The sequence below is a fragment of the Mchenga conophoros genome, linkage group LG7 (assembly GCF_057382185.1).
Source record: "Mchenga conophoros isolate Kocher_MC1m ecotype Shallow Benthic linkage group LG7, M_conophoros_male_GT1.1, whole genome shotgun sequence".
NCBI lineage: Eukaryota > Metazoa > Chordata > Actinopteri > Cichliformes > Cichlidae > Mchenga > Mchenga conophoros.
This window is the reverse complement of record NC_140532.1, coordinates 29,740,001-29,752,898: the sequence shown is the minus strand read 5'-3', so window position 1 is coordinate 29,752,898 and position 12,898 is coordinate 29,740,001. Positions and strand designations below refer to the sequence as shown.

General features: G+C 44.9%; 1 protein-coding gene across 1 annotated transcript in view; it reads left to right on the top strand.

Annotated features, from left to right (window-relative positions):
* LOC146570363 (scavenger receptor cysteine-rich type 1 protein M130-like) overlaps positions 1-12,898 on the top strand; it is a 214,491-nt gene that overhangs the window by 195,148 nt on the left and 6,445 nt on the right. Inside the window, exons 4-5 of the mRNA XM_085279424.1 lie at positions 11,001-11,282; positions 11,630-11,935. Coding sequence (XP_085135550.1) covers positions 11,001-11,282; positions 11,630-11,935 — 588 coding nt within the window. The remainder of the gene's footprint in view (positions 1-11,000; positions 11,283-11,629; positions 11,936-12,898) is intronic.

Genomic DNA, 12,898 nt, shown 5'->3' with positions numbered 1-12,898 from the left:
ATAGGGGAATGGAATGTACAGTCCAAAATTGACAAACTGGCATACATGACAGTGTCCCACATGGTGAATGCCCATTCAAATAAATGTCAAAGAAAGAAAATAAGCTTAGGACAGCCAGGACAATGACAGAATGAAATTCCCTCTTATTGTTACATTGCGTTTCCACCGTTTTCCCAAAAATTACAACAGTAAGCATGAACATATCACCACAACATGAAAACAGTGCCAACATGAATCGTAGAAAACTCAAACAACGGTCCTGTGACAAAGGTAGACCACATGAAACACATCAGAAAGCAAACAAGGTCACTTTATGTTAAATCTGTCAGTATGAAAAGGGTTGGTCCACCTATTGACCGACCAGTCAGCGGTGACCCTAGGAACTCGTCTTGGTCTGAGGTCATAAGAACCTCTAACAGCACACCCATCGGCAGCAGGAGGTGAACTGTTAACCTCTGTCTCCAGAGCAACGTCAGCAGTCTCTTGGAAAGAGTTCTGGTCCACGACAAGCGGGGCAGCGTCAGCACAGTCAAAGCCAGTCTCAGCAGGGGCATTGCTAAAGACCGCGGGAGTTGCGTCAACCGCGTCACAGTCAATGCGGCCCGAAAGAGCAGGACTGAAAGAGCAGGAGGCAAACTGCTGTCCGGGACACTGAGATCCAAAGCTGCTGTAGCATTTAGCTTCGCACGCTGGCTAGACAAAGCTGAGTCCCAGGTATGGAATGGTTGCATGTTCGCAACATGAAAAACTCCCACTCTCTCCCCAGTGTCCACTGTGGTGAGAGAGTAATTCACATCCGACATCCCCTTGGAGATGCGGTAGGGACCCGTGTAAAGCGGGGCCAACTTAGCAGAAAAGTTGGACGATGCATCTGATTTTGGGTGTGACTTTACCCTGACAAGGTCCCCAACTTCATAAGAAACCGTGCGACGTCTCAGATCATAGTAGCGCTTTTGCCTTTCATGACTCTCTCCGAGCACCAAGCGAGCATGTTCATGAGCATCCCGAAGCAAAGCTCTCAGGTTATCTGAGTGGGGCGTTTCCGGGTTGCTCAGTCCCTCCCAGGAGGGTTGAGTGACAAGGTCCAAGGGCGTGTCCAACTCTCGCCCATACAGCATCATGGACGGGCTCAAGCCTGTGCTCTCGTGAGGTGCAGTGCGCAGTGCAAAACAGATCTGGGGAAGATACTTGTCCCAAGAGGTGTGTTTATCCCCAACATAGGCTCGAATGGCCATTTTCAAAGTGCGATTTACACGCTCAGTTGCATTCGTTTGAGGATGGTATGCAGTTGTTAGTCTGTGTTCAGTCCCAAGAGTCAACAAAACATGCTCAAAGAGTTCACTGACGAAAGGCGTTCCCCTATCAGAAATAAGGTGGGAGGGAGAACCATGTCGGGCAAAAATGTCAGTAATGAACTTGTTCGCAGCAACTTGAGCAGTGGCTTCTCTCACAGCACTCACCTCGACCCATTTTGAGAAATAGTCCACAAAAACAAGGATATAAGCATTCCCCCTTTGTGTGCGGGGCAGTGGGCCAACATAGTCCACCCCTGCGTACTCCCATCGTCTTTGTGGCTGGATAGGGACCATAAGGCCTGCTGTTTTTCTTTGACTCGGCTTAGTGGTTTGACACGAACAACATGAGACCACATACTTTTTCACGTCAGAGTTCATGTGTGGCCAGAAGAATCTGAGACGCAAGCGTGCCAGCGTTTTTGCAATGCCCAGGTGTCCAGCTGTGGGATGATCGTGGTAATATTTGAGCAGATAACCACGGAGGGCAGTAGGAGCAAACAGTTTAAGCTGCTTGAGTGGGTGGAGACCACACTTTGTCTTTGGGTCGAGGAAATAGAGGAGACTGTCATGGACAACGTACTGTTCCAGATCTTGATTATTCTCCCCCGTTTGTTGGTCAGTTTCCAGTTGATTGAGCAACGGGCCTGTGACTGGGTCCTCAAGCTGCAGCTGACGAACATGCGGGCGGTCCGAAACAATTACAGAAGGTAGAGCACGAAGGTCCATGCTCCCAATCACGGCATAGGGAGGGAGAAGATCAATGGGGGCATCCACATCTGGTAGAGGATTACGGGAAAGGGCATCGGGCACCTTATTACGTTCTCCAGGTTTGTGGATGATGCTGAAGTCAAAGTCTTGAAGGCGCAGAGACCACCGAGCAAGCCTGCCAGAGGGATTCGGTCGAGACATCAACCACTTGAGGCTGCCGTGGTCGGTGTAAATGGTTACGTGCAAGCCTTCGACATAGGGTCGGAAATGTTCCAAGGCCCAGATCACGACCAGACACTCCTTCTCTGGAGTTGAGTAGGGCTTTTCCGATTTGTGCATAGCCCGGCTAGCAAATGCTACAGCAACGTCTTTGCCATCCTCATCTTTTTGCATTAATGCTGCCCCAAGACCAGCATCGCATGCAGCAGTGTGAATGAAGAATGGACGCGAAAAATCTGGGAACCTGAGGACCGGCGCTGAGGTTATTGAATGTTTCAGAAAGTCCACAGCTGCCTGGCACTTGTCATCCCAGTGAAACTGCACGTCCTTTTTAGTGAGGGCGAAGAGTGGCTCTGCATGGCGGGCATAGTCCTGCACAAAGCGGCGATAGTTGCCAGTCAGGCCAAGGAACTGTCGAACCTGCTTTGTTGTGGTCGGCACTCTGAAGTCAGTCACAGCTCTCACCTTGTCAGGGTCAGGATGAATGCCAGCCGGCGTAACCCGATAACCAAGGAAGGTGAGTTCTGAAAGGCAGAATTGGCATTTGCTCAGCTTTAAAGAGAGGCCAGCAGACTGAAACCTACCAAGGACCTCTTTTAAGTCAAGCAGGTGTTGCTCAAAGGTCGGTGATGCGACAACAATGTCATCTAGATACACCGCGCAGGACTTATAAATCAGGCCAGCTAGAACATTGTTCATAAGCCGCTGAAAAGTCGCAGGGGCGTTACACAGGCCGAAAGGAAGGACTCTGAACTGAAACAGGCCACAGTGCGTGATAAAAGCAGTCTTTGGTTTAGCTTCTTCAGCAATGGGGACCTGCCAGTAACCTCGAGCGAGGTCTAGTGTTGTGAGAAACTTCCCTCTCGACAGAAAGTCCAGTGATTCATCCACTCGTGGGAGTGGGTAAGAATCCTTCACGGTCAGCTGATTCAGACCACAGAAGTCAACACAGAACCGTGGTTCGCGGGGGGGTTTGTTCACAATGACCACGGGGGCTGCCCATGGTCCTGATGCAGGTTCGATGAAGTTATCCTGTAGCATTTTTTTCACTTGCTCTTCTATGATCTGCTTTTTAGCTGGTGAGGTGCGGTATGGTGGCAAGTTAACAGGCTTTGCATCCCCAGTTACAATGACATGTTCTGCCAGAGAAGTGCGACCAAGGTGGCCATCAAACAGGTCACCAAAACTATTTAACAACTCCAACAGTTCTTCCCGTTCCTCAGAATCCAAGTTAGCTTCTCCAGCCTTATCACGGAGCTGCGGGGTGTTCTGCAGGGTCATAGTTCCACACTCAAGATCAGCTTCCACAAAGCCATTTTCACAGAGTTCATCAAGACATGGGGGATTATCATCCATAATTACAGTTCTTGTTGGGACATGTATTGTCAGTGAAGTGCGAGTCATGAAGTCCATCCCAAGAACAAAGGGGGATGACAGGTCCTGCACTATCACAAACCGCTGATAGACTCGCTTGCCCATAAATCCAATGGTCAGCCAGGTTATTCCTAATGGACTGCAGTTGGTGCCATTGGCCAGTCTTATTGGAGGAGAATCCCACGGATTCTCTAATGACTGGTTTCGGTGTCTCTCAGATAATAAGTCTGCATTTACTGCTGAAAGAGATGCCCCTGTATCTAGTGTGGCATCCAGAGCCGCCCCATTAAAGTTCACTTTAACTCTGAGAGGGGTGTTCCACGATGCTTGCGAAGTTCCATCTTCAACGTGATTGAGCACTGGTGGCACACTTTGATTTGACAAAGACGATGAGGGCTGAGTTATTGGTTGGGGGGGAGGGTTGCCCCAGTGAAACACTCTCCCCCCCCTGAAGTTTCCCGGCCTCCTGCCCGTTGCTCTCGTCTCCCTGACCCCGCCAGTTTCATCTGGATCCGCAGGCTGAGCTACTGGATGTTGGTCAGGAGACAGCGTTTGGGGAAGCTCCGGAGCCATCCTGGGAGAGTGTCGAGCTCCCTGAAAATCAGTGGAACAGTTAGGGCACGTACGAGAGGTAACACCAGGCATGGCACATTTGAAACAGCGGGGTCCTCCCTCAGCTCTGTTTTTCGGCTGAGCTCGGGAGGGCCGTGAAAGGTTAGTGCCAAGAACAGAATGCAGCTCGTGGGCACGCAGCACTAGATCAATTACTGACTTTACAGGCGTTCCGTACAGTGCTACTCTGTACTTCTCCACTGCGTGGTTACAGATGAGCTCAATTTGCTCCAGTTCAGATGGTGGGTTCCTCAGTCTCCTAAATTCACTGAGCATGTGGGCAACAAACGTTGGCAGAGGTTCTTCGGGGTGCTGGAAACAGTCCAGGATGCCTCTCAAAATCTGCTCCTGGTTGTCAGCAGGCAAGAAGACGGTTCTGAAAAGTTCACAAAACTTAGCCCATGTAGATACGTGAGGAATGAGCACATTAGACCACTTTCTTGGTTCCTTAGCTAGGAAGTGTGGCAGCTCTCTGAGGATTTGGGCGTCTGTTAGGTCTAAGGAGGTTTTATAAGCAGCAACAGACTGCAGCCATTCTTCTGGGTGAAGGCTGCCATCATTAGCGAACACCTTGGGCTCCAATTTAGCTTGGTGCAATGCCGCAGCAAGGACTCTGGTTGTATTAATTAGCTCCAGTGAATCTGAGTGGGATTGGGACAAGGCTCTGGCAGGCTGCGTGGGGCCAGGTGTTGAGATAGATTGTTGCGTTTCCCTGGTTGGCAGGCCTGGCACATATGGGGTAGAGGAGGCCTGAGGAAAAGGGTGAGTAATCTGGGCAGCTGGCACTTTTGGGACTGGTCGTTTTTGTTGAGTCCACTGCTCCAGAATATTCCTCTGGAGGTCCAAAGAGTCATGAAGACACTGCTGAAGCATATCAACCTCTGCTTGCAGACTTTGCACTTTATGCCCAAGGTCAGCAGTACTATGTCTGGCAGTAAGTCGGTTGGGGTGTAACATAAAGTCTATATCATCACACATGTCATTCAAGTCAGGATGAGTAGCCATAATACACACTTATCAAAGACCCAAATCTATACAAGGTAGCAGTTAAGCAGAAATCAACTTCAGTTCTGGTCACACAAAAATATATGAAACATGTGAATTCTGAAGTTTAGCTGCACATGTCTTATCTGACTTTGAAACGTGGAGGTGGAAGGAGCAAACACCCTGGATCAAAAGCATTTAGGTGTAAAATAGATCCAAACTTACGAGTAACTGAGTATGAGCAACACCTTTTCAAGTCAGATGCACTTAAAACAGCATTTCAATAAGGACAGTTAAGCCAGTGAGAATCAATAGCAAATCAGTTTGAAATATAGACAGCGTTCTTCTTTTTTCTTCTTTTTTTTTTTTTTTTAAATACACTCACAACATCAGTTTGGCGATTTTCCAGAGGACACCAGACTTGTCCAGTCCTGACGCGGTATAGAGGTTTGTCCCGTGGAAAAGTTCCCACCTGCAGAGACCGTACGAACGAAGCAAAGTCTGCAGCGTGAGCTCAGCTGGCGAGGAAGGTAAAAAAAAATCCGGTGCGCTTTACTCCGCTTACATGTTCTTCAGAAACTATGAAGAAGCGGCATCCATCTCGCGTCCAAGTAGCGTGAATCCACGTTAATCCAAAAATGTCGCAGTAAAGGCGTTCGGCAGATGACGATAATACATCCCGAAAACAGCGCTGCGGCGGCTCCACTCGTTGCCGTAGAAACACACTTCCGTGATCCGGCGAATCGGACGTCCGCGTCGAGGCCAGCCTGGTCTGTCTCCGCGAAGTATGGCAGGCTACTACTAGCTCTACTTCTCCTCTATGTACCTTTCAGTGTATCAATCATCCGCTGCTCGAAGATACTGCATACTGAGGTCCAAGAGAAGATGTTCGGGCGCCATTTTGTAACGTTGGGTTGTGTTGTGTGGTTGAGAAGAGGCGGCAAAACACCTAGCAGGCTAGGCGGAAGGATACACACCCACACTGGTATCAGTAATCCACGGTGGTTCTTTAATGAGCTGCGGCTCAACAACAAAATGCCCAGCGTTCATACAACCCAAGCGCTGCAAACAAAACAAAAAAAGGGTCTCGAAAAGAAAACATAAGTCCGTCCCTCGTTAAGCACGAGCGTGAAGGCACGTGTCCTCATAATCACAGAGAGAGAGCGAGAGAGCAGTGGCACACACTGATGACACCATCAACCCTCGACTTGGGTGTCTTAAAGGGACACCACACCATAACGGCTGTTACAAGGGCTCCAGGGGTTCCAAAGGAAGGGTGCAGGGCAGTGATTAACACGCTCACACTCCTCTCACATGAGCCAAGGTGTGAAAACGGGTATGAGTCACAATCAGACAAGGTGAACCCATTGTGAAACCTAGCTGCACCCTATCATGTGATTTATTGAGGTCAAATGGCCCAGGATGTGAGTGGGCGTTAAGGCTTCTGGGAAGGGATCTCAAAACTCGATTATAGATGGCAGACAGTTGGTGTCATAAACCACCACCTCTGTTCAAAGATGGTTGTTCACACTGCCGAACAGTTACACAAACTCCATGGCATTATAGCATACACTGACACAAACCTCTAAGAACATCTTTTCAAACCGTTCCAAGATGCCTTAGTCTTAAACAATTACTCGCTGTCTCTGCTGCTCAGTGTTTCTTTCACCACCATTCTCAAAAGGTTCAGACGTGCATATTTCAGTGCATCACTATCAAACACTAGATTTCTGTTCCTGGTAAAGAAGCATTGTTAGTGTTGTATTGGAAGTGGCATTATCTTACTGTGTTTTTCATATTGGCCAACATTTTGTTTTGGTCTTCATTTTCTGGCATGACACCTGCATTCAGGACATCTCCATGCTGAATTTTTGCACTTTCCTGAGAATTTCTAAGCCGCAGCTAATGCTTTGCATGGACTCTTGTGGCTTTCTTCCTGGAAACAGGATTTCAGTTCTGGATTTTTTACCAACATGTGGGATGAATTATTGGAGTGTGACTCATTTTATCTGAATGTGCTGTCTTGTGTTGTTTTCCTCTTGCTATGTTTTATATTAGGTATGTTGGGTGGTACTTTTTGATCCAGCTAAGGCTCTTGGTCCTTGATTTCAGCAACTCGTCTTATTTCAGCTCAGTTGTTTTTCTTTTAACAGTTATTGTCCTTTTCTGTTTGCTTCCAAATCATTTTCTGTGCTTTAAGATGTGCACAAACACAGACACAGAAGACTTTCTTCCATAATCAGAGTTTTGAGACTTCCTAACCTTTGACATGAGATATGTTTTCATTTATCTCATATATCATTCTCGGTCTGATGTATCTTTTATTGACTGTTTTTTGCAAAACCAAGTTACACTTTATTAACTATCAGCAGTGAATTTCACCAGTGTGGTCTTCCTCCTGTTTAAAAATTTTCAACTGGACTGGGGGATAATCAGAAATGCTGACCTATTACGGGGTGGGTGGAGTTTATTCAGCCCACACAAATCACCATTTTTACAAGAATATGACTGCTGCTTTGAAAGAACTCAGTGCTGTTTCCTCTGTCTACATTTTTCCATCACTCAGTTCTGCATTACACATGGCTCTGATTGGTCAATCTGCTCATACTTGAGCAGTCCAAGTGACTTTTACTAAAAGCCTCCTTCACTTAACCACACACAGACACACATATATTTTATTTATTCTGCATCTATGTGCCTTGTCTAACATTCACATTTACACTAACACCCAATGACTGCATGAGGAAAAACTTTCTTTGGTGACTGTTCTTTACCCACTGTCACCCTTGTGTTAATGAATTCAGCAATAGTAACTGAACAGATGTGTATTCACTAGTAAAAGTTGGAGATTTACACCTTAAACCAGCTGCACTGAGAGACAGTTTCCTCCTGGATAAGATTGGTTTGGTGGTTTACTTGTGGACTCTGGCTGCTGGATTCTTAATAATTTCAGCATTAGTAATAACTGAGTTTATGTTTTTACTCTTGTGACAGACTCATACAGAACAGAGAAAAGTAAACATAAACGATGGGAATTCTGATCATGTGATGAGTAAGATGAGATTCTCTTGGCAGATACACACAACTCGCCTCCCTGTGCTTTTGTTTTTTTCTTTTAGCAAATTCTTCTATTATAACGAAACTAGTGTAACCTAAATTTATAAACCAGACAGCATGTGATGAACATAGCAGAGCACAGACAGAAACACGTTTATCCGGACATGGATCAGCTGTTTGTGCTGCTGCTGCTGCTGCTGTGGGGCTCAGGTAGGACTGCTTTGATTTGTTTTTATTGCACTAATGAAAACAAGTTTGAAAGTCAATATTTGGTGTCAGCAGCTTCATACTTCAGCTCAATCTGAGCTCTCTGAGCAGTTCTCTGTCATCTCTTCTTGAAGGACATTCAAAGCACTTCTCTTGGTGTTTCTGCCTTTTGTTTTGCTCTCTGTCAGGAATATTCAGGCTCTGGGGAGTCCATGACTGACAGTGTTCCACTGTTTGTCTGTTGTTATGGTTCAAAATATTGGGGATGGAGACAGGAGAAACACCACAATAACAACACTGGTCCGGCAGGGTCAAGTCAAACGATGATTTTAATGGTCACACCCGTGGGAGATGGAAACTGTATGCAGACAGCCTCAGATCTCATCACAAAAAACACATCTCCATAGTTTTGTAAAAATCAGGGTATTAGAACGCCCCTTCATGCGTAATGACAGATCAAAATAGGTTCCAGACATTAGTCACAGTTAATCGTGCATCTTGTACATCTTTAATGGCTACAAACAGACATAGAACTTCTCCTTTCTATAACACCTTCCAAACAAGGTAATAAACTTCAAGCCCTCAGGGTCTCTGAGGCTAATTATTGACTCTGGTCATCTGTTACCAAGTAGAGCAAAATATAGTGAGACTCCAAATGAGTTAAGGCCTCAGGCCGGACACATTCCTAGATTATATGTATTATATGTACTGTAAGCATGTTGTTTAATTAACTACCACTTTAAACTTAGCAAAAAACATAATTGAATAAAAGACCACAAAGAATAATATGATATCAGTGGTATGTAAGCGCGTGCGGCCCTCTATGCTCGAAGCCTTTCCCCTCCATAGATCAGTCAGACATTCACGCTGACTGTAGCTTTTAACCCTTAATTAACTTGAGCACAACTCTATAATAAGCAACAAACTGCAATATGTATAAGTTGATCATGGTCACATCTGCAATGAAAGATCATATTATTCTGGTACCTGTAAGTAGAAAATCAAACTAGAGTTATAACAATCACTGTAATACAAAGGCTAATGTAAGATCAAAAACTTCAGTATATATTTAATGCAAAGCTGGTTATATGATTCTAATGAACTAATCGTGCCATATTAAAATAATGAAACTAGAAGAGGAAAAAACATCCCCTTTTTATTCTACACTGTCTAGGTATGCTTTTACTGCAGTGTTTCTGATCATTGTCATGCTGAAAAACATGTGCTTTTGTCAATCAGATGCTTTACAGATGATATTACATTTTTTATAATTTATCATTCTCTTAATTTTGACTGCATCCCCAATATTGTGCTGCTCTCGTTTGAATCATAAATATCTATGCTCCATTTTTTAAAATGTAAATGAGGAGTTTTCTTCACATACTATGTTTAATAATTCAGTTAAGTTTGATTCAATTTTATTTGTATAGCACCAAACTACAAGTAATAATAACCAGTAGTAAATAATAATGGTGTCATTTCCAGTTGGAAACTGTTCATGCTCTTCAGGGATTTGATTCAAGATCAACATGTGTTTAAAAAAAGTTTACAAGACTGCATCTGTGAAAAACAAAAGCAATACAGCACCTTGAGGTGACTTTTATTGGTATTTAGCTATATAAATAAAACTGAATTGAACTAAATTTTATTTGATCACGTTGTTCATGCTTTTAAATCAGTCTTTGACTTCTGTACTCTGCACTCTGGTTATTTAGATATTATATAAGATACTGACAGAAGATACTAATCAGACAAAACCTGAGTTTTGGGTCTGAGCTTGCAGGCCCTGCTGGTTCAGAGACTTATCACCCGTGAACAAAGCAAGACAAACAGCGATCCGTTTTAACTTGCAAGGGAAGCCTGGTCGGATCAGGCTGCAGCTCTTCACCCGACCTCAAATGACCGACCCTTCCCTGCAGCCTTTTATTCTGTGAATACACAAGCACCACCCATTGTCAACCCGTGTGCGTGCGTGTGCGTGTGCATGTGCGTGCGTGTTTGCAGGTTAAAACCCAAATAAGTGACTTCCTGTTGATCACAAAGGGTCATCTCCCCTCACCCTGTATATGGCTTAACCCCTTTAATGGTACACCATACACAAGCATAGGTGAGGCCATAAAGGGCAGCAAGTTTACTAAATAAGAAAACAGAACGTTTACATAGGATGTGCCTGCAGTTAAACACTGTAGCTTCCCCCACCATTCTACATGTAGGGGAGGACAATAGAAACAGAAGAATGTCTTTAATCATACAGTTTGAAACAAGGCTACAAATTTAAGTGCAAGAATGACAACTATTATCAAAATCACCCTAACACTAAGAGTTATGTCCACAGCTGAGCTCCACAGAATCCTGCTTTATGCTGATGGTTCTCTGATTTTCTCCTCAGGAATTCAGGCTTATGGAAAACAAGATTCAACAGGTACACAGAAAAATTAAAGTGAAATGAACAATCACTGAGGGAAAATCGTGACTCGCATTTGTCTCTCATCATTTCAGAAGTAAAATTGCTTCTTTACTGATGACGCTCTGCTTTCTGTTCAGAGTCTGATGATGTCAGGTTGGTGGGAGGAGCCAATCACTGCGGAGGTACACTGCAGGTGAAACATCTGGGAGAGTGGAAACCATTGCAATTCATTGACTGTACCCTGAAGGAAGCAGCTGTATTCTGTAAACATCTGGACTGTGGCTCCGCTGTTTCTATAGAACAGTCCCCACAAAGCTCAGTGTGGGGGGTCAATTCTACCTGTGTTCAGTCAGGATCTGCTCTGAGGAACTGTGTAACAACAGAAGGCTTCTCCTCTGCCGTGGAGCTCACCTGCTCAGGTCAGCCCATCAGTGACACTGATGCACCAGACACAAAGACCAGGTAGAATAGTAGCACATCATCTGCAGCAGCAGATAAGCCTGAAAAGACTTCTTCTATCAGTCCATCTGTGGCTCATCAGTATCCTGACACCCACACAGCCACCTGTAGTCAAGGCACTTCTTAAAGTAACCCTTTTGAATCTTTGGAGTATTCTCTAAAATAGTATCATTTTATTTTTCAGAAAAAGTAGAAAATTTAGTAAATATTTGCTGATATTGACGCACCACAAAAACAAATCACTGACAGCTGAAACATGTCTCTGCTGTCTCTGATCTCTCTGTTTGATCTTCTCTGATGTCTCCAGACTCTGTCAGGCTGCTGAATGGTTCCAGTCTGTGTTCAGGCAGACTGGAGGTGAAGTCTAACCAGAGCTGGTCCTCAGTGTGTGAAGCTGACTTTGACCAGCAGGATGCAGAGGTGGTCTGTAGGGAGCTCGGCTGTGGGCCTCCTTCAGTCCTCCAGGGGGCGCTGTATGGAGAAGTGGAGGCTCCAGTGTGGAGCAAAGTGCTCCACTGTGGAGGCCATGAGTCTGCTCTCCTGGACTGTAGAAGCTCAGGCTCAGCTAGAAACAGCTGCTCACCTGGCAAAGCTGTTGGACTCACCTGCTCAGGTAGAAGAGGAGCTGCAGCTTTGATGTGGTTCAAACTCACTTTATTCTTTTACTGATGACTCTCTGCATACTCCCAGCACATTTTATGTACATATTGGCAGTATACCTCTGCTGTCAGGTCCCTGCATCCACATGCTCATGTAATAAACCAGGGGATAGGTATGTTTAAATGTAGTATTGTAATGTATATGTATATTTTTATACATTATACACATAAATGATCATACCAATCATTTAATCCTTTGTAATCCACTGGATCAGGCACCATAAAAGGGACGAATGAATCTTTGGACATCATTGATCACCTCACTCTGGCCAGACTAATGAAGCCTCGACACTGTGCTTCTGAAGCACTGTGTAGTTGTTTTAGCACATATGCCAGAGCTTCAGCACGGATTCCTTTAAGCCTGTTTGAATTGAAGAACTCTGTCATTTTAACTCGCCTACGCTCTCAAGCTGGTTACCTCATTTGTCACTCACCTGCCTGCCCAGAGACAAAGGCAGAAGGACAGAGACAGAGAGACAAGTCTGTAGACAGGTACAGTCAGTTTCTTGGACCTGCAGCTATTAAAGCTATTTATATAGGGTTAAAATGTCCAGTGGAGACGAGGCTAGAGTGACTAAATAAGCGGTTCCCAGTTTACCTTAATTGTTGGAGACTGGAGTAGGAGAAGGAGGAGAAAAGCAGAAGAAGGGAGAAGAAGTGAGGAAGAACGTCCTCCTCACACAAGAGGTGGATGAAATTGGACTCAGAGAGCAGGCTGACGGTTCTTTGCTCTCTCAGAGTGTTAAATAAGTAAACATAAAGGAGGTTAAATACAGTTTTAGTTTGGTCCTTTTCTTTAAATTTCCAGGTCGTGCTGCAGTGTTTCATCAATAAGGTTTAAAAACGTTTGTGTGGGGCAGAATTTAAGAACATTTATCTCAAACCTATACTGAACAGATTCTCAGGGAAAACAACTC